Below are 21,607 nucleotides of genomic sequence, written 5' to 3'. Positions count from 1 at the left end.
AATTGTGATTATAATTCTTTCCATGGCGCAAATACAGACACCACTTGAAAGTATGTGATATCATGAGTGCGAAATGGTTGCAAAAATGATGGTTTCGCCCTGCACACAGCGAAGGGCCAGGCCTTGACGCGATGTAAACATGGCGAAACAGGCACAGCCCGGCAACTTCAATTGAAGGGAAAAGTTAGCAGAATGAGAACTAAGTTGGTTTATAGTATATGTTGCAAAAGAGTGCACGTGCTTTTCTTTCCACATTTATCATTTTGTGCCGCTGACTCGAGTTCCCAGGAAAGAAAAAGAATGTACTTTTTGGGGCGTGCGCGCGAACCATTTATCGAATCGGGAAGGTGGCTTATTTTTAGGAAAGGCAGCACCTCATGAAAACATAAAAAAAAAAGTACATCAGCTTATACAAGTGAAGAAAAAAAAACACGATATAGACTTACTCGAAACTCCATTGAAAACTCTCAACAAGTGTCCTGAAGTTTAATCCAAAGGCAAATCCACGTGAGCTAACTTTTGGTACGTTTCGAAAACGCCAGGAATTTCCTTCGAGATCTTCACGAGAGAACCCAGTAGGAGTCCAGCCAAAAAGCAACAAACCGCCGCAAACATAAATAAACAAGTGGCATTTTCACTGAAACTCTCCCTTGAGATTCTAATCCCCATCACATCTCATTCCCAATCATATGAGGAAATCGTCGTCGTATGCTGAGTTTGACCCGGAACTGGGGGACCTCCAGAAAAAGCGGTCGTTGATCCGCAGAGACCGTAAGAGAATGGACGAAAATAACCCTCGCTTCCACTACACGCAAGTGGCCAATCAGCAGCTGGACCATCTTCGTATACAGCCGTCGCTGACCGGGTTGGACCCAACAGTGACCCAGGAGCGGTCTGGGCGGCCCAGTTTTCAGCTGATGCCGCACGTGGACGAAGAAGAGGGCATCCCATTGATGGAAATGGAAGCTTCGCCTAGAGGCGGGCGTGAGATTATTGGGTTAAACGACGAGGTGCTGCCGAAGAAGAAGGGCACTGGTGGAAACAAGAGTACGAAAAATGTGCCCAAACCCGGTGGAGCCAACGCTGCGGCCGCCAGAGGCTCAGATATGTCGTTTTGGAAATTCTACTGTTATTTGATCACTTTCTGGGCACCAGGTCCACTTCTCGGGCTTTTCGGGCTTAAAACCAAAGATAGACAATACGCCTGGAGAGAGAAGATGGGGCTCATCTCGTGCATCTTATACATTGGTGCGTTTGTCGCCTATATCACATTTGGATTCACAAGAACCGTTTGCCACAATACCACAATCAAAACGAGAAACAACGAGGTATCCACAGGTTACTTGATCATCAATGGCCGTGCGTACGATTTGACGCTGTCGCAACACCCAAAAGCTGCCGGCATTCCTGGAGGCTCCAACATCTTATACCCTCCCATCAATGCTGGCGGGATGGATGGTTCATTCCTTTTTCAGAATGTTAACGGTAACTGCAAGGGCCTCATCAAACCTAGAGACAACTGTTCGATTCCATACAACGGTGACGAGTTGGCGTGGTACATGCCGTGCCGCTTGTTTGCCCAAGACGGCTCCACTGAACCCAACAGAACCCACGTGTACTACGACGGGTGGGCGTGCCACACCTCTTCGGAGGCGAGAGACGTCTACTACAACATGGAAGTGAATGGTGATGTGTACTTCACCTGGGACGATATTCGCAACAGTACAAGAAACTTGGTTGTATTCTCAGGTGACGTGCTTGATTTGGACTTGATTGAGTGGATTCTGAAAGACGACGTTACCTACCCACAGTTGTTCGACACCTTGCGCACGGATCCACTTTTCAAAGGTCACGATATCCTGATGGTGTTGGCCAGCGGCGAGGACTGCCAGGCGGCAAAGTGCCTCAGTGAGATTATCAAAGTGGGTGTCATTGATTCCGAAACGGTTGGGTGCATTTGCTCGAAGATTGTCTTGTATGTGTCGCTTGTCTTTATTTTGTCCGTTGTTATTGTCAAGTTCCTCATGGCGTGCTACTTCCGCTGGTGGATCGCCCTGAGGCAGGGTGCCACGGAGTTAGACAACAAGTCGACTTATGAGCGTGAAAAGGAGATAGAAAACTGGGTGGACAATCCGTCTGCCGCCGCACCTCTCACTACTGTACCTGTCAAAGCTCGTGCTGACTACAGACAGCAAAAGACAAACCGTCAGAGTGTTTTTATCAAGAGCTCGCATGCCCAAAAGTTAATTCCTGCCTCAGACATCAACAAGTACTATGAAGATGGCGAAAACAAGCTCTCTAAGACGTTCAAGTACACAACCATGTCGACGCAGGCTGCATTGCTCGGAAAAAGTAAAAAGGTTGGTAGAGATCAAAACTCTCGCTCGATGGTTTTTTCCCATTCCAGAGCGTCCTCAATTGATTTGCTTTCTCGACCTGCGTCCATGCTTGATCCATTCCAAGGACAGACGGAGATGGTAAGTGGGTTAAGCCCTGAGTTGATTCATCCTGATGTGGTGCCGCAGCCTCCAGTCGAGTACCAGCCTTATGGATACCCGTTGGCTCATTTAATTACTTTGGTGACATGTTACTCGGAAGACGAGGAAGGTTTGCGTACAACATTGGACTCTGTGGCCACCACTGATTACCCCAACTCGCACAAGTTGATTTTGATGGTGTGTGATGGTCTCATTAAAGGTGCTGGCTGCGATGTCACCACGCCAGAGATAGCATTGAGCTTGATGACTGACTTTGCAATTCCTCCCGAGGATGTTCAGGCCTACTCTTACGTTGCCGTGGCTCAGGGCACCAAGCGTCACAACATGGCTAAAGTGTATGCTGGTTTCTACAAGTATGACGACTCAACTGTTCCTCCTGAGAAGCAACAACGTGTGCCTGTCATCACAATTGTCAAGTGCGGTACGCCAGAGGAAGCTGGTACTGCTAAGCCAGGTAACAGAGGTAAGAGAGACTCGCAGATCATCATGATGTCCTTCTTTCAAAAGGTTATGTTTGACGAGAGAATGACCCAGTTGGAGTACGTGTTGCTTGAATCAATATGGCGTGTTACAGGACTCATGGCAGAATTCTATGAGATTACATTGATGGTGGACGCTGATACTAAGGTTTATCCTGATTGTTTGACCCACATGTGTGCTGAGATGATCAAAGATCCTATGATCATGGGATTATGTGGAGAAACCAAAATCGCCAACAAGAGAGACAGTTGGGTTACTGCCATTCAAGTGTTTGAGTACTATATCTCTCACCACCAGGCGAAGGCTTTTGAATCTGTCTTTGGTGGTGTGACGTGTTTGCCAGGATGTTTCTCAATGTACAGAATCAAGGCGCCAAAGGGCAACAATGGGTACTGGGTGCCAATCTTGGCCAATCCAGATATCGTGGAGAGATACTCCGATAATGTCACCGACACATTGCATAAGAAAAACTTGTTGTTGTTGGGTGAGGACCGTTATCTTTCAAGTTTGATGTTGAAGACTTTTCCCAAAAGAGACCAAATCTTCGTTCCCAAAGCGGCGTGTAAGACCATCGTTCCAAACAAATTCATGGTGTTGTTGTCACAGCGTCGTCGTTGGATCAACTCTACCGTGCACAACTTGTTTGAGTTGGTGTTGGTGAGAGACTTGTGTGGTACGTTTTGTTTCTCGATGCAGTTTGTAATTTTCATTGAGATGGTAGGTACCTTGGTATTGCCGTGTGCGATTGCCATCACAATCTATGTCATCATTTTCGCCATTGTGTCGACGCCTACGCCAGTCTTGTCGTTGATTCTTCTCGCGGTTATTTTCGGGTTGCCCGGTTTGCTTATTGTGATCACCGTGTCGTCGTGGAGTTATGTGGTGTACTTCTTCATCTACCTTATCGCGTTGCCAATCTGGAACTTTGTTTTCCCAACATACGCGTACTGGAAGTTTGACGATTTCAGCTGGGGTAACACGAGAACAGTTGCTGGTGAAGCGGCCAATGCCGGGAAGAGTGGCCACGCCGGAGATGGTGTGTTTGACTCGTCGAGCATTGTCATGAAGAGATGGAGAGAGTGGGAAGGCGCCAGAAGAGAGGCGTTGGCGGCGCCGCAGTTAGCATGGGACCCGAACCCAGAGAAGGAGGTAGAGTACTCTGAAGGGTCACTGGGGTCACCATAGAGAACCGTCATCATCATATATTGCATTATTTAAAGAAATCTCTAGCGAAGTTTAGCAGTAGTTGTCTTTTCCATGTCCCACGAACTCACAAGCGTAGATTCCGAGTCGGCTGTGGAGTGCCTCTTTGCCTTATCGTGGTGTTCTCTGAACTTGCGTAGTCTCCATGTAATTGGAGGTTTGTTGATGGAGGGTCTGAACGCAGAGCCTTTGGTCTCCAAGGCAAAGAGCATGGTGAATATCGTGAGGAAAGTGTTGTAGGGGCAGGGGTCTTATTAAGGAATCAGATTAAGTATAGAATAGCGGAATAAGCTTGGGTGGGGAAAGAAGACAAAAAAAAGGTTAATACCGAAGGTATTGAAGAGGGCACATGGAGATTTAAATACAAGAATAAAAAAAGGAATAGGATCTGTACTCTCCACAATTGCTCTTCTTTGAAAGAAGGAACAATTGCAAAAAAGTAGCGCCCAACGCCGCGCAGCGAAATGCAAGGCACCGTTTAAGCGAAAGAAGGAGAGGGGCGGGAGGGGTGCTTCTAGTTCGCAAATTGAGCAGCGGCAACGTGAGCGACTCCAAAACATTCTCAGCGATGACACTACTTCATTCCAAACCATCTCTGTTTGAAAAGAAAGAAATAATTGTGAAGCGCAACTCAATTAATCCTCGAGTGGTGAACAAAGGCGCTTCTAAGCCTCGCTGTGATTAGACGAGAAAGCAAATAGCTACGTCGATGAAAACAAAAAAAAAAAGTCATTCGTACAAAGCGGTAATGATGACAAATCAGTGTCACTTTTAGGTCTGTCCAAGTGAGTCGCCCTGGTTATTCCGTTGTCGGATTTGAAACCCCTCGCTTTTGCTTCCTCTGCTCCGCCTGACAATAGCAGTTGCAGCCAATCAAGTAGACGACTCGACAAATCCCACAGTGGCCATGCACACTGGCAATTGACAGGTGGCGGGCAGACACAGCATGAAATTTATTTCAATTTGTTGGTATTCGTATTTGCAATTGGACCGTGGATGTGCTACTTGGCTGCGAAATGTCAGTGAAAGTTAAGCTTTTTAGTCTGTGCAAGGAAACAACAGAAGAGCTTGAGAAAATGAAAACAGGAACGAAAAATAGGGAACTCCTTGACAGTCGGGTATTTTTGGCAAAAGTCCCTTGCACAGCGACGGTAAAGCCGTTTCCAAGAAATCTCGGCATCAGCGCCAAATGTGTGCCTTGAGCCGTTGACGTTGCTGGAAAGCGCTCGCTCGCAGCAAAAAGCCTCACCGTAGAGAGAACTCTCAAGACGAAAAGAGCTAGAGAAATGATCTAAGATATTGCCAAATTCTGTTTTCCCTTTTTCGATCACCTGAAAATATTTCGCTTCATAGACGTTGCAACTTTATCCGGTGGATCCTTCTATCGCATATTATTCGGTTGCATTGCCGTATCTGCCGGGGCCTCGAGGACTTAGGCGAGTTGCATCGAGCGGGTGCCCCCATTGGGAATTGCCAACGGCTCGCCTGAGAAGATAGAGGAATTCAATTCATATTTTAGCCCTTTAGACATAAGGGTTCTCTTCACTCTGAACCACCTATCACAAAGAGAGGGTCTTTATCGATTCGTAATAGAATGTGAGTATAAGCGATAAAGCTCACATAGAAAGGGCACGCTGATAAGTTGCGAGAGGCCAGCGAAAAGCCTTATCTGTTCAATCATCATTTCCCCTGTTTAACCATTCAAGGTACTTGCTACGCAAGGCTACGCAAGGGTCACTGACACTCTACTCTATCAATATGCGGTCTTGACTATGTAATAAATAGGCGGCGCTCAGCTTATTTTGGTCTCACACCGATTCCGTTCACGTTTCTGAACATGAACACTCCTTTCTTACCCTCATCAGCGACGAACTGACAGCTCCTCAAACATTTCCACAAGCTTTTCCACATCAGCTCTCCCTCGTACCTGTAGTGCTCTCCCATGACCTCCTTGATCGCCTTGGTGGCTTTTCTGGCATTGTAGAAGGGAATCCTCAGCACGTAGTGGTGCAAAACGTGAGTCTCGATGATATCATGAAAAATATGCTGGCCAATGAACCCAAAGTCCCTGTCGATGGTAGCAGCAGCGCCTCTGGCAAACGTCCACTCCTTGTCTGAATAGTGGGGCATCGACGGGTCAGTGTGCTGCAAGAAAGTGACAAACACTAGCCAGTGGTTGACCCACAACCAGGGGAAAAACCAATTGATGAGCACAGGGAACCAGCCGAACATTTGCGAGGCAGAGTAGACCCCAAGCGCCGTAAGAACGATGCCAATGTCGCTGAGCACAATGTACCAGTATTGGTTCTTCTCAAAAATCGGCGACTTTGGAGCGTAGTGGGACTTGGCCCACCAGCTGACCCCCGGGATGCTCTGGCCCGTAGCGTTGGTGGCCAAGTAGAATTGCAAACCCCCCAATTGCTGGAAAATGAGAACCATCAACGTGTAAATGGGCAGCTCCTCGACGATCTCGCCGATTCTGTTGGCCCCGTGAAGTTCCACGTATTCTTGCTGGGTGTATGGCACAAACACCATGTCTCTGGTCAAATGGCCCGTGGCCTTGTGGTGTTTGGCGTGAGAAAACTTCCACGAAAAGTAGGGCACTCCAAGGTACGAGTGAAGCATCCAACCAATGAAGTCGTTGATGTTCTGGAAGTCAGAAAATGCACCGTGGCCACACTCGTGGGCCAAAATCCAAAGACCAAACCCAAAAAGACCAATCAAGTACGTTTGAAGCGCCCAAAGAGCACCTCTGATGTAAGCGTTGGGAACCTGGGGAATGTAGGTGTTTCCCGTGTACCCGATAAGCACCATCATGGTGATATCCCTGGCGACGTAGCCCAAAGAACGGACCAAAGAGCGCTTGTAGCAGTCCTTGGGGATGGCCTGGAGAATGTCCTTGATGGTGTAATCAGGAACTTTGAAAGGGTTGCCGAAGGTGTCTGTAGTGACGAGACCTTTCGAGGGAGCTCTAGTCTCTGTTGTTGTGGACATGGGGAGAAGCAAAAAGGGAGTGGAGAGAGAGATGGTCCAGAAGAACGTGGAGGCTGATATGTGAAATGGCGACTTTTTAGCATTTTTCTGGTGGGTTCGCACCTCTCTTATCCGGACGCTTGGGGGTATTGATTTGGGCACTGAAAGGCGACAAGAGCCAGCAAAAGAGCGATTTGGGACTAGTATCTAGCATAGATGACGTTGGTGACGCTAAAATTCACGTAGAGATGGCGGAAGTGGGTGATATATGTAGTTGCAGAATGGCTGCAAAATCCGGATACGAGAGGTGTGGCCCATCGCAGGCGCAGAAAAAAAAAATGCACAAAAACAAGGCTGTCAAACGGGTCCATTGTTTGGTCCGGTTTCAGCCGTTCAACGTATTTGGCAACCGTGGCATTCACATGCTGAATCCTCCATTGCCGTTGGTCAAAAGTTACATTGCACCACCATCTTTAAAATCATGTTGAAGTTGTCTACTCCAAATCGCATCGAGATCACCTCTGGCTTTGGAGGTGCAATTGCACGTGTAGACAGATCGGCCAATTGTCAGCCGCCATGTAAATACTTCGTGTAGTTCAATTGGCCAGTTGAGGAGGTAAAGGATCAGCAATGGAGGCGCGAAGGGTGTCAGGTGTCCATGTAGAGTTGGGGAGAATTTGTAGAGTTGATGGGTGTAATCTGTGGAAGGAGTTTCAAAAATGAAGGTCAATGGTGTCAAGGAGTGGTCACGAACAGGAGCTATGATGCTGATTGGGTGATGTCAGTGGCTTTCAAGGTATTGCATCCGTTGACGTTAATCTGAGAAATGAACATTGAGGCAGATCTCTGCGACGATGAGTTGCATTGGGTGACAGCCTAGACTAAGTCACAGGGTACCATAGATGGAGTGGCCAAATGACGATTTTCCTCTTCTATACGCTTTGTACACTGCTTAAAAGGTAATTGCTTCGGCTGCGGAGCTGGAAAAGAAAGCATGTCGTCTTGTAGACCTCAGAAGGCAATGTAGTCTAATAAGGCGGAAGTGAAATTATCCCAGAACGCCTTGAGCGCTTAACATTGGCGAAGGAGTCTTGGTGTGCTTCGTCTTTAGCCTGAAGCAGACCCTGATTCTAAATCCGGTAATTGTCGACGAAGCAGGCATTTAAAAGAGATTGACTAGAACTTGAAGAAGACAACCGAGTGCCTCCAGGTAGATCTTGCAAAGAAATACATAATCTAAGCTTCGTCCGATGGCTGAATTGTAGAAGGAGAGCTTCTAGGGCTACCTGAGCCCTTGACCAAATTCAACAACACCCTTCGGTGACCAGTAATTGAAGGCATTGTCATTGGAGCTCAGAAGCGCCAGCCTATCCTAACGTAAGCTTCTTCAAGTATCCCGAGGCTCACCGACTAATAATATCAACGATCAATACAATTTCGGTTTCTCCCAGGAGCCAGGACCACCAATGCAACGTAAACGTCTCAAATCACGATTCACCAAACTCAATTGCCTAGCGCAGTTGCCTCAACTCGTATCGGCTTGGCCATAAAATCAATCGAAACGGCCCCCGGTAAATCATACCAGAAGCTTCGATCATAGGAGGCTTCAGGATGAAAAGAAAAAAGCCATAAACCCATTGGTTCGGGATCGCCATTCTTCAATGTGACGAGTACAGCGTGATATCACACTCTGTTACATTTGGGCCTCACTATCAAGGTTGAGGAGGTCTAGAGATCTTTTGTGTCATTGACCAATTGCGCTGTTCGTTAAAACTCCCAAGACTCTTCGATATTGCCGAGAGCCTCCATCGTCAACGCCTCCTACAACCTCGAGGGCTTTGTCTGTTGCGGCCCTCGATGGCTACGGTTGCATCACTAGACGTTTTACCAAAAAAGGCATAAAGCAGATACACTTTTCGCTTCCATTGTTTCCCCCATTCGGCAGCTTAGCCGTGGACTCCTGTTGCAACGAAGCGAACAAGCGCAAATCCCAGACGTTGCCTTTACCAAACCCACCAATCCCAATAGTTCCGCCGCAACCAATGGAATCTATAGTGTTCTCACCGTAAACCTCAATTTTCAAAACACTGCTGCTGGTGGTGCTTTTTTACGAGGAACCTCCCCCGCGCAAAGGGCATTATCGAATTGCATGTGTCAAGCTGCCTGCCCCGCCCAATGGGTGAATTTCCACTTTTCGGTGTTTTCTGTCTCTTGGCCATCATGCGTTGTAGCCGCTTCTTGCAAACTCGAACGTGAATAGGGCCCCGATCTCGTAAAGCCCCAACGTCTTTTTTGGCAGCAGCTGGAGATTCAAGACAGAATGTCGAAGATGCTTCGCAAGTGAATTCGTGGGGAGTTCTCATACTTTTCAGAGAGATGGGTAATTACTAATTCCTAGATATCATAGCTCTTCCACAGATTCCCACACTTCGAATTGCAAATCTTAGCTTTTACCAACACCTGCCACACATTTTCTTGTTGATGTAGATATTCTCGTTGCCACACCTCCTTCGTGGACAATCCCCTCCTTTGTGTAACCCACCGGGGCTAATGTTCCCCGGACATGGGTGTTTCCTCGCTTACACCCATTGACCCCATTGAGGTGGTTTTGTCAATTTAGGGGCTTTTGTTCTGTTTAGGGGGTTTGTCTCAATTGGGGCTTTTGGAAACTTCTTTTTTTGTCGTCAACAGTCCGCGTGCTGCTCGTGTGCCGCCTATTACACCCGCCGGCTTTTTGTGTCACTTGTGGTTTGTTCTGTTTTAGATTCGTCTAGTGGGGGCCAGTGGGGGCCGTTTGCAAGGCTACTTTAGCGGCATTGACCGACTCCTCAAAAATCCCTATTAGCTTTTCGGGGCCATCTAGTCCCTCGCTTTTGGAATTCTCCTCCAAACTGCCCCCTTTGGCCCGCCCCCTGCGAACCTTGGAAGAAAATCCACCTAGAAACACCTCCTGCTCGAGTAGTTGGATCATTTCCCTAATTAGAAAACAGTGCAAAAAAAGGCCAGTCGAATACGACGCCGGACTGCAGCCAGGTGGGTGCCCATGCGAGTTTTATATTGTTCTCAGTACCCACATACACTCCACGCGGCACTACCCACTGACAAAAATTTCCCAATCGGGCAAATGACCTTGAGCCATACCCCATTTGCAACCCTCATACAAAAATTATAAAAGGCCCCCAGATTCCCCCAGCTTGCCCAACAACTCTTCTTATCAACACTATCGACCTTCTTTCGCTATGAAGTACACCACCCCAACCCTCTTGGCCATTCTCGCCTCCGCTTCGTTTGCCTCTGCTGCTCCAACTGCCGTCAACTTTGAGTCCCAAACCACCACTTTGGTGAAGAAGGACGAGGTTGCCAACGCTCTTTCCATCTTGGACGAAATTGCATCTCTCAACCAAAAGAGAGACCTCATTGAGGACGAAGGTGAGCTCCACGAGCTCTCGAAGCGTGCCGACAACCTTTTGGGCCAGCTTCTTTCTGCCTTGTCTTCTTCGGGCATCATTGGCGATGTGTGGAACATTTTGACCACCGACCAGCAGCTCAAGAGCGTTTTGGGCGACTTGATCAAATCTGCTGTCCAGGGTGCCATCACCCACGGTCCGGCGTTGATCAAGGCTGTGTGGCAGAGTGGTCTTTTGCAGAAGGTGTTCTCTGACATCTGGAACTCTCCAGAGTTGAAGAGCGCTCTTTTCAACGTGGCCAAGGCTATCTTCTCCTCGGGCTTGAACTTGTTGAAGGCTTTCCTTGCTAACAGAAACAACAACAACAACGGCCAGCAGAAGAGAGAAGCTGAGGCCGCTGCCATTGAGGAATTCAACTTCAACCCTGACATGTACTACGACAAGAGAGACCTCTTGGACGTTGCCCAGACCGTGGTGACCGCCATCAAGAACACTGGCATTGTCCAGAACTTGGTGAAGAAGGCCCTTGCTGACCCTCAGGCCTCCATTTCTTTCTTGACCAACGCCTTGAAGAACGGTGTTGTTGTTGCCAAGGATATCTACAACTGGTCCAAGGACAATGGCTTGTTGCAGTCTGGTCTTGACTTTATCAAGAAGAACGGCACAACCTTTGCCAAGGACATTGCCAACTTCTTGGGTGGCAAGATTGCTAACGGTGAGGCCTCTGTCAAGGACATTGACGATGCTGACGCTGGTACTTCTTCGGGTACCTCGACTGCTTCCACCAAGAAGCTGAAGAGAGACTTCGGTCCAACTACACTTGTGCAGAAGAGACTTTACTAAATGTATCCAGCTGGGTCTGGAGGGAAAGAAAGGCGTTACCCGTCGTATATGGTTTAAGTAATAATAAGAATTGCCAGAGTAAGAGGGACGTAGTAGAGGTATTGTGGAGGAAGGGAGTTTTGGAGAAGTTGCCCAATTGAGCAAAAATTAGTTGGAGTGGAGGCTAAAATTTTGGCGCCGAACGCTTAGGAGAGTCTAGCCGTGTGGCTTTTTATGGAGTTGGTGAAAACTTCTATTTAGGCTTTGCTCAGTTTCACCATGGAATTGTGGAGGCTTGAAAGCAACGAGAGACATGTAAATGCAAGTGATGCACTGGTTCTATATCAGGATATAGTTCAGTGAATTCCTATCTTTGAGAGTCTTCTAATCAAAAGCTCCTCATTCTGTTTTCCAGCGTCGAGTGAGCAGACTCATTGCGTTACTTATCTTTAAGGTTTGAGTTTCTACATGCACCAAGATTGTGGCACTAGGGAAGTAACAACTCAAAGGAGGAGAAAAAGAAAAGACGTAAAAGGAAGAACAAAGAAGAAAATCAAACTATAGGATTGGCTGTTCATAACAGAAGATAGGCTGTTCAAACCTCTTTCACCAGTGTTCGAATAAATTCACAAGTTAACTCCTCTTACCACAAATTATACGGAAGCTATCCGACATGCAATTCTTATTTATTCTCTTAGACACTCAAGAGTAGCTTTTGTATTGGTAACAACAGTATCTCAAAGGCACTCATTAGAACTTGAAACAACATGCAAAGGTCGTAAATGTCCATGAATCCAGCTAATAAGCAAGTCGAATTCTAAGATACTAAACCGTTAAAGATGAAAAATCAGCAAGATTCATAAGACATGGAAATGAAATACCAGATTTCGTAGACCTTTATGTTCTATTTGCAGCCATTCAGGCTGTAGTACCCTTGGAGCCAATTATACGACTTTCTTCAGATTCATTAAAATAAAGAGTCAAAGACGTCATGTAAGGTTCAGTGATCAGTGACGACCTTTACCAAATTGTCATCTTAATCCTCCGATAATCAATCACCCTATCACCTTGGTTCCACTACTCAGAATCTCCAGTACTAGCGTCTCCGACCAGGCGACACCCGTGCACCACCATTTCCCAAGACTTTGGAACTTTCATTTAATTCCTTATGCTCTGTTATTTTTATATATTACGATAGACCGTAAATTAGATGCAACTAAAAGATATCAATGAAACTTTTTTTCTCTACAAAATGAGCTTGGGGTCGTGGACCTCCTTTGTCGAACAAAGACTGTAAAAATGAAATTGTCAGCTCCTCTCCGCCTCCAAATACAGCCAGAGTTTTCGAAACTCAGTTAATTCTGTCTGCAAACAGTTCCTATTTTACTCCGTCTCCTTTACTCAGCTTTCTGTTGCTCTTTTGCACTCGTTGGTTCGTCTGTCGATTCCGACCTGCACCTGAATTTTTCACTCATCACAATTACAACCTCGAAAAGATCACCTCCATGTTTCTTCGACTTTTGCCCCGTACAGGCCCCTTGCGGCCTCTAACAGGCACCAGAAACGTTTTCAGAGGATCAGCTTTGTCCAGGTGCCAATTCTCTACGGCTTCACAGCGCCAGAATGAGCTCAAAGCCATTCCAACCACATACGAAGAAGAAAAGGCTGTCTTGGACGAGCTCAACAAGAAACTCCCAGAACTGGATCTTGCTTCTTGTTCGAGACTCCGTAACATCGGTATTTCCGCTCACATTGACTCGGGTAAGACCACCTTCACAGAAAGAGTGCTTTTCTACACGGGTAGAATCAAGGCCATCCACGAAGTCAGAGGTAAAGACGCCGTGGGAGCCAAGATGGACCACATGGACTTGGAAAGAGAGAAAGGTATCACCATCCAGTCTGCTGCCACCTACTGTTCTTGGGATAAAGACGATAAATCGTACCACTTCAACTTGATTGATACTCCCGGCCATATTGACTTCACTATTGAGGTCGAGAGAGCCTTGCGTGTTTTGGACGGTGCAGTGCTTGTGGTCTGTGCTGTTAGTGGTGTTCAGAGTCAGACGGTTACTGTGGACCGTCAGATGCGTCGTTACAACGTTCCCAGAGTGACTTTCATCAACAAGATGGACAGAATGGGTGCAAACCCGTGGAGGGCCATCGAACAGATCAACACCAAGTTGAAGACCCCAGCAGCTGCCATCCAAGTGCCTATTGGTGCCGAGGAGCAATTGAAGGGTAACGTTAACATCATCGACAGAGTTGCTCTTTACTACGAAGGATCGCAGGGTGAGGTGGTTAGAACTGCCCCAATTCCTGAGGAGCTCAAGGATCTTGTCGAAGAGAAAAGAGCTGTCTTGATCGAGACTTTGGCTGACGTGGACGAGGAAATCGCCGATATCTACCTTGAAGGTGAGGAGCCTTCTGTGGAGCAAATCAAGAATGCCATCAGAAGAGCCACAATCGCGAGAAAATTCACCCCTGTCCTTATGGGCTCCGCTCTTGCCAACAAAGGTGTTCAGCTGGTTTTAGACGCCGTTGTTGACTACTTGCCGCAACCAAACGAGGTCTTGAACACCGGTTTGGAACTTGTGGATGGTAAAGAGGTTCCTATCAACCTTATTCCTTCGTCGCTGGAGGCTTTCGTTGGTTTGGCTTTCAAGCTCGAGGAGGGCAAGTATGGTCAGCTCACATACATCAGAGTTTACCAGGGTAAACTCAAGAAGGGTTCGTTCATCAATCACTTGAAATCTGGCAAGAGAGTTAAAGTCGCTCGTTTGGTGAGAATGCATTCCAACGATATGGAAGACGTGGACGAGGTTGGCGCTGGTGAAATCTGTGCCACTTTCGGTGTGGACTGCGCTTCTGGCGATACTTTCATTGGACAGAACCTGGCAAGACACATCACCATGAGCTCGATGTTCGTTCCAGATGCTGTGGTTTCGCTTTCGTTGACACCAAAGGGCAAGGAAACTACACAGTTCTCAAGGCCATCAACCGTTTCCAGAAGGAAGACCCTACTTTCAGAGTGCACTTTGACTCTGAGTCCAAGGAGACCATCATTTCTGGAATGGGTGAACTCCACCTTGAGATCTACGTTGAGAGAATGAGAAGAGAATACGGCGTCGACTGTGTCACTGGTAAGCCTCAGGTCACTTACAGAGAAACCATCACCTGTCCTTCGACTTTCGACTACACCCACAAGAAGCAGTCTGGAGGTGCTGGTCAGTACGGTAAGCTTATTGGTGAGATGAAGCCCATGGAGCAGAACCAGTGTACTCACCATGTTGTGGGTGGCAAGGTCAGTGAAAAGTACCTTGCTGCGTGTGTCAAGGCATTTGAAGACTGCTTGGAGAAGGGTCCTCTTATTGGCCACAGAGTGATGGGCGTGGGCATGCATATCACCGATGGACAAACCCACATGGTGGATAGTTCGGAGTTGGCGTTCCGTTTGGCCACCTACGGAGCGTTCAAGCAGGCCTTCATGGCCGCCAAGCCTGTGATCATGGAACCAATCATGGCAGTGGAAGTGACTGCACCACTTGAGTTCCAGGGTGCTGTGGTTGGACTTGTCAACAAGTTGGGCGGTATGATTGTGGACACTGCCAACACCTCTGATGAGGTGACCTTGACTGCTGAGTGTTCTTTGCACTCGATGTTTGGTTTTATGACCTCGTTGAGAGCAATGACCCAGGGTAAGGGTGAATTCACCATGGAGTTCTTGAAGTACGCACAGACGTCGCCTCAATTGCAGAAGGAGTTGATTGAGAAGGCCGAGAAGGAGAGGAAGGCCAAGGAGAAGAAGTAGACGCCAACGGGCTGCTTTTATTTCGATGTGCTGAAGCCACGATGTTGGTTTTGAATTTATTGATGTCTTGCAAACACAAAATGAGAAATACATAGAGTTCTAGAACATGTACATAGTGAACAAATATTTGTTTTCAAGCTGTTTGTCTAATTCACTGGACAATTACCGTTGACTCTATCTTTGCAGGTGCCTACTCTATGTCTGCACCAAAGCCACCTCCCTCAAGTCACCCATGACTCACAGTCATGAAAAAAAAACAAAACCTGAGTGATAATCCCAAAATCAGCTTTCATACCACTGCTTTCATACATGTTCCAGGTAATTTTTGAAACGGCTTACCACTTTCTTCTGATCCATTTTCAACGAGCCGAGCACCCTGAAACCCCTTCGGACCCTTACCGACCCCTCACAGTGACAATTGTCCTCGAGGTTCCCAACACTCATTGAAAGAGACTGCGGAGCCAATGAAAGGAGGAATCGAGCCGAAGGGTATATTTATAGGGAGTCTTTCGGCGACTTTGACTGACTAACACAGATTTTGCAGCCAACTGCGGGAGTAATTCAATTGATGTTGGTAGTCTCATATGTCGGTAGAACAAAAAAGAAAGGTTAAAAAGAAGAGAGAAAAGGGGCATCATTATTCAAACATTCACTTTACTGTCATACCAGTCTTTTGGATTATAATGAATGAGTATAGTAGGGACTGGTGACAGCAGACGCTAATGTATGGAGGTTTCATGACTCCACCGGATTTCCACGAGTATAGCACATAAGTAAAGACAAAACTTGCACCATCGTGATATTGAGAGTGAAGAAATTCAAATAAGTCGCCATAAAGCCTTTTTTATATGATTTTGGCTTCTTATGATGGAGGGTGTGGCTTCCTGGGGTAAGCTGGTGCACGGGTGTCCGTTCAGAATTATTTTGCAGCCTACCCATTTTTGAAGCTGAAGATGTAGGAGTTTTGAGATGATGTCTCGGTTTTAGGTGGCTTTTCATCAACCATTGACCAATTTATAAGGTTTCTAGCTCTTAAGGACTCTTTTCAATTAGATTAGTGTACTATGCTGTTGAGCACTGGCTATTCTCGATCACATATACTGGTTATCTGTTATCATTCACATCTGAGTAACTCTGGAATTGTAATTTCACAAAATCATTGAGTAGTGATATTGCCAAAAATCAAGGGCTTTATAATTGCGGCTGACTGGAGCGGAAACTGGAACAACTGCCTGAAAAGTCTCAAATGGAGACCCAAGCATGGCCAATGTAGCACTGGTCGAGCGAGGTTGTGTATCAAAGAGTCAAAAAGGGTAGTTTTGGTGATCAATAAAGTATGATTCTCTTTATCCTCTCCTCTTTTATGGGCATTGACTGAGGTGCCCATTGGTGGAGTTTCCTACGCTATCACCCAGCATTAGATAAATAAGCCGCCACTAATTTCTTCTTTTTGTTGGTCAGTTCGTCGTCTTAAGCATTCGCTACCAGCTCTGTATAATCTACGGCAGCGTCTTGACAATTGCCATAGAAGGTCCTTCTAGGAGAATTTGAAATATACAACCAACAAATGAGAACTTCGACATCTACAAAAGGCCCTGCCTGGATACATGGCTTCGCTACCGTCGCCCAGTATCTCGTGACTCAATATTCTTTCTGCATTACCGTGTATTATATATAGTTTAAGCCTTAGCAGCAATCTTGGAGACAGCCAATCTCTTCTGCTTTCTCAACACCATAACCTGGAATCTCTCGAAGTCAGTCAAGTTGGCTCTTCTCTGTCTGACGGCCAACTTCTTGGCCCAAGAAGTAGCAGCCCACTTGCTGTCAATGTCGGCGGCGGCCCACTTCTTGTTCACAGTGGCGGTTCTGGCACCTCTTGGCAATTTCTCCAACACAAGTGGCGTCAACACAACCTTGTTCAAGGAGATAGCCTGTCTGTTGATGGATGGACCGTCAATCAAAACCTGTTTGTTAGTAAAAGCTCAAATATGGGACAGTGGGCGTGGGAGGATGACAGAGGGATATTTGAAGATTCTCATTTCGTGATTAGGAAGGGATAATCTGTGATAATATCTATACCACTTGATTCGTGTCGTCTTGAATATCACGATGGTATCAACAACTTTAGCGGATGTTCAATAATAGTTGGACCTGGCCCTGGACATCTGGATGGTCTTAACATACTCTCTTCTGGTCGATGATCTCGACAATAGTGGCCAATTTGGAGTTGTCAATCAACACAATACGGCCGTACTCGACGTATCTCCAGTTGGCGGTTTTCACGGTGGTAGACATGATGTGTTTGTGGAAAAAGTTGGAGAACCTAAGAAACCTTCTTCTGAGACTCTAAAATTTTTTTTTTCCATCCTGAGCCCTTGAGAAGCGTACTGCAGGTAGAGCACAATTTCCTCACCACTCAGTAGTTAAAGATCGTATGCAGGTAAGAAATACGCACTGCAGGTAACAAACCCATCCTTAACTAAGAGCTTTTTTCAAGCTCGTCAGTCGCATCTTACAGCACATTGAAAGATGACAATCTGGCGGTCAGCTTTAATCACGTGAATTCAGGGCACAAGCCCTAAACGATCTAAGTCACTCTTTCTAACACATAATGTACCCGTAGTCTTCATCAAAGTGAAATTCATACCATTGATTCTCCCTTCACGCTTCTCGTTTCCCTATTAGTTCCGAATGAATGCAAGGTAATGATTTATAGAAGCTACACCCGTGCACCACACACTCTATATATAAGCATGAGATCCTACATGTCTTCGTATACAACAAACTTTACAAGTATGTTTGGCGAATGATGATATAATTTGCGTTTGAGTGGGATAGGTACCGAAACACGCCTAGTTTCACTATGGGCCCATCTCGAAATGCAAACAACCTTTATTCTGACCCGACCAAGCATGTACTAACCACAAGTGAAAGAGTAGATGTCCTAACTTAGACACAAGTTGATCAAAAAAGGGGATGCTCATCTGATGATTGTGGGAGTCTTTCTCCTTCGTTCCGAGTTGCTCATATCAAGGTCAGTGATATTTGATCTTCTTGATTGGATGGGTCTCATACAGCTTAGTCTACGTTCAACTCGACAAAGAATCAGGTAGACTTGATTTCTGAGGCGTTTACAACTTTTTCTACTCAAATCGCTCTATTTGGAAGTTATCCTTCGATGACTTATTATTCGTTGGTAACGGCCTCCATAAGCGTAGTCTTATACTCTAGATCAATTACACACGTTGTCTTTCTCCACGCAATCGATATCTCGAGCTAAATCTCGAGGATTTTAAAGAAATTGCTGTTAGGGTAAATCAGATCGTGAACTAGCCGTGTGATTGGTATGGAACTGCTGATCAAAGCCTATCTCTAGGGATTAGTTTTCATTGAGAGTCGACCCTTAGAGCACAAGGGTAATTCTTAGGTGGGTACTAAATTTTCATCTGTCTTACTTTGTGCTTCTTCTCTAAAAGCTTGCAAATTCAAATACGATAGTTTCATGGGTCCAGGGTTGATATGTCATGAAATGTTTAGAACCCCATGATAGAGAAATAATCAAAGATCACGCCATTATAAATTCATTTATTTGTTACTTTTTTATATCCTCAAAATGAGTTTTACTTGGTGATGTTTTGACTCATTTCTTTCAAACTACCTACTGCAGCATACTTTGCAGCCATTTCATCAAACCTGAGTCACGCCAATTCATTCACATAAATTCATGAGCAACCAAGAGAAAGCTTAGGCAATTTGTAAAGAATTACAAAAGGCTGTTTTATCAACATTCTACTTTCTACTTTTTTCTCATTCCATCTTTTCTGCCTCACCTTACTCATTTCTTCATGCGTTCATTTCGCATCACCAGCACTTCGCCCAAATCCACCAAATCACACACAAAAGCACAAATTTCCAATAATTCAAGTCCCCTTTATTTCCTCATCACGATATCTTTGACATAATAGCGTAAATTTCCACAAGGGCCGTAAAAAGTGGCCATCGCCAACATGATCACGTGACCCTCCCGCCAGCCATCACCAACTCACTCCATCCACCTTTTCCTCTCCTTCCATGGTCAGATCTTTACTCCGCCGTTTCGCCATGAGTACATCTACTGCCGCCAAAAAAGTCGTCCAGCCACCTTGGTACAAACCCACAACGCCTGCAGGCGAAAACCAGCCATTCAAGCTTTACAACTCCCTCACAAGAAACAAAGAAGAGTTTATTCCTTTGAAACATAACCATATCACTTGGTATTGCTGTGGACCCACGGTTTACAACCATGCCCACATGGGCCACGCACGTAACTACGTGTGCAGTGACATCTGCCGTAGAATCTTGCAAGACTACTTTGGGTTCAATGTGGAGTTTGTTCAGAATGTGACTGACATCGATGATAAGATCATTGTGGCTGCTCGTCATGAGTACCTTTTCGAGGAGCAGATGGAGAAGAAGTATCAGCAAGTGGATGCAGAGCTTTTGAAGAATACTACCCAATTTTTGCGGGACTATGTGGGTAAAAACTTGCCTGAGTTCAAGGGAGATCTTAGCGAGTTTGTGGCTTGGGTCGACTCTTTGAACCTTGTTGAACTCGCTGTTAATCAGCCTAAGTTGCCTATGTACGCTAAGGCTGCCAAGGATGCACACAATGCCATTTTCAAGCCAGAGAGTGACATCTCCAAGTTTTTGGCAGCAGTGAAGGACGTCCTGGTTCCTTCTTTGGACAAGTTGCACGGCTCAACGGTGACGGACCCTTCTATCTTCAAGAAGCTTCCTGCGTTTTGGGAAAACAAGTTCAACCAGGACATGGAGCGCCTCAATGTGCTCCCGCCAACTTTGACCACTAGGGTGAGCGAGTATGTGCCTGATATCATTGCATTTGTCGACAAAATCATCGCCAACGGATTCGCTTACGCCACAAGTGACGGCTCTGTCTACTTTGACACGGTAAAATTTGAAAACGACCCACACCACGAATACGCCAAGTTGCAGCCTTGGAACAAAGGCTCCTTGGACCTCATCAATGATGGTGAAGGTTCCCTTTCTGTGGACGGCTCAGGCAAGAAACTGCCTGCTGATTTCGCTCTTTGGAAAGCTTCAAAACCTGGTGAGCCAGCTTGGGACTCCAAATGGGGTCCTGGAAGACCTGGATGGCACATTGAGTGCTCGGTGATGGCATCAGATATCTTAGGCGAGGTTATTGATATTCACTCGGGAGGTGTAGACTTGTGTTTCCCTCACCACGACAATGAGCTTGCCCAGTCTGAGGCGTGCTTCAATAACAAGCAGTGGATCAACTACTTCATGCACAACGGTCACTTGCATATCCAGGGCCAGAAAATGTCCAAGTCTTTGAAGAACTTCATCACCATTGAAGAAGCATTGCAGACATACTCTTCCAGACAGCTCAGACTTGTGTTTGCATTCGGCAACTGGGACAAACCCATCGATTTCAAAGATTCGCTAATTAACGAGGTCAAGGCGTACGAGTCGACCTTATCGAAGTTTTTCACTAACGTGCGTGCGTTGAACACCGACTACAGACACTCTGTCTCCGAAGGCAAATATATCTCCAAAAGAGCCGGTGATGTTGAGAAACAACTTCTCGAGCAATTGGCTCAAGCACAGACCGAGACTCACGCAGCTTTCTCCGACAACTTGTCGACGCCCGTGGTTTTGCGTGTAATTCTGGAGTTGGTGTCCAAGACAAACACATATATCCAGTCCACAGTCACTGGAGAGAACGAGTTGAGACTTGAGCCTGTGCTTGCCATTACTAGGTGGATTGTCAAGATCATGGATATCCTTGGTTTCCCTGCTAGACCAGATGGCCTCGGCTGGCTGGACGGAGAAGAAGGCGCTGAGTCTGCTGGCTCAATGGAAGAAGTGGCCATGCCATATGTGAAGGCGTTGTCTCAATTCAGAGATGCCGTCAGAGAGCTTGCGAAAGCAAAGGCGGACTCCGGCGCTTTCTTGAGTGCCTCTGACGCCTTGCGTGCTGACTTGGTCTCGCTAGGTATTTCTCTCGATGACAGACCCAATGGCGGTGCCCTTGTGAAGTTTTTGAACGAGCAAGAAAGAGAAGAGTTCCTCAAGCAGCAGGAGCAAAAGAAGGAGCAGGCTGCACTCAAGGAAAAGAAGAAGCAAGAGCAGGCTGCAGCCAATGCAAAAAAGGAGCAGGAACGTCTCGAGAAGGCCAAAGTCGACCCAAAGACCATGTTCCACGATAAGTCATTGTATTCTGAGTGGGACGACGCAGGACTCCCAACAAAAACCGCTGCTGGAGAGGAAGTAACCAAGAGCATGAGAAAAAAGTTGGCAAAGCAGCAACAGCAGCAGGAAAAGCTTCACAATGAATACTTGAAAAGTCAGAATGGCGCCTAAGAGTAAAGGGAGTGGTTGCAAAATAGACGATA

General features: G+C 46.4%; 6 protein-coding genes across 6 annotated transcripts; 4 read left to right on the top strand and 2 right to left on the bottom strand. All coding sequences in view use genetic code 12, as the record gives it.

The window, feature by feature from the left end:
• Positions 1–689: 689 nt before the first annotated feature.
• Positions 690–4,163, top strand: CHS3 (chitin synthase CHS3; the record flags this gene model as incomplete). The annotated part of the gene is made up of 1 exon (XM_029036181.2): positions 690–4,163. One exon carries the CDS (start codon positions 690–692, stop codon positions 4,161–4,163), a length of 3,474 nt encoding a protein of 1,157 aa, XP_028889072.2.
• A 1,815-nt stretch (positions 4,164–5,978) lies between these two features.
• Positions 5,979–7,175, bottom strand: FAD3 (Fad3p; the record flags this gene model as incomplete). Its single annotated transcript, XM_029036180.1, has 1 exon — positions 5,979–7,175. The coding sequence occupies one exon, from the start codon at positions 7,173–7,175 to the stop codon at positions 5,979–5,981; it is 1,197 nt and encodes a 398-aa protein (XP_028889071.1).
• Positions 7,176–10,393: 3,218 nt separating this feature from the next.
• Positions 10,394–11,404, top strand: OP4 (Op4p; the record flags this gene model as incomplete). Its single annotated transcript, XM_029036179.2, has 1 exon — positions 10,394–11,404. One exon carries the CDS (start codon positions 10,394–10,396, stop codon positions 11,402–11,404), a length of 1,011 nt encoding a protein of 336 aa, XP_028889070.2.
• Positions 11,405–12,888: 1,484 nt separating this feature from the next.
• On the top strand, positions 12,889–15,191 carry CJI96_0005175 (uncharacterized protein; the record flags this gene model as incomplete). Its single annotated transcript, XM_054702300.1, has 2 exons — positions 12,889–14,363; positions 14,411–15,191. 2 exons carry the CDS (start codon positions 12,889–12,891, stop codon positions 15,189–15,191), a joined length of 2,256 nt encoding a protein of 751 aa, XP_054558275.1.
• A 1,679-nt stretch (positions 15,192–16,870) lies between these two features.
• RPL14 (60S ribosomal protein eL14) lies at positions 16,871–17,486 on the bottom strand (the record flags this gene model as incomplete). The annotated part of the gene is made up of 2 exons (XM_029036177.1): positions 16,871–17,155; positions 17,376–17,486. The coding sequence occupies 2 exons, from the start codon at positions 17,484–17,486 to the stop codon at positions 16,871–16,873; spliced, it is 396 nt and encodes a 131-aa protein (XP_028889068.1).
• Positions 17,487–19,262: 1,776 nt separating this feature from the next.
• CJI96_0005173 (cysteine--tRNA ligase) lies at positions 19,263–21,575 on the top strand (the record flags this gene model as incomplete). Its single annotated transcript, XM_029036176.2, has 1 exon — positions 19,263–21,575. One exon carries the CDS (start codon positions 19,263–19,265, stop codon positions 21,573–21,575), a length of 2,313 nt encoding a protein of 770 aa, XP_028889067.2.
• Positions 21,576–21,607: the final 32 nt, after the last annotated feature.

Source organism: Candidozyma auris, chromosome 7 (genome assembly GCF_003013715.1).
Source record: "Candidozyma auris chromosome 7, complete sequence".
Lineage (NCBI taxonomy): Eukaryota > Fungi > Ascomycota > Pichiomycetes > Serinales > Metschnikowiaceae > Candidozyma > Candidozyma auris.
Note: the sequence above shows the minus strand (reverse complement) of the source record. Positions and strands in the feature narration are given on the sequence as shown.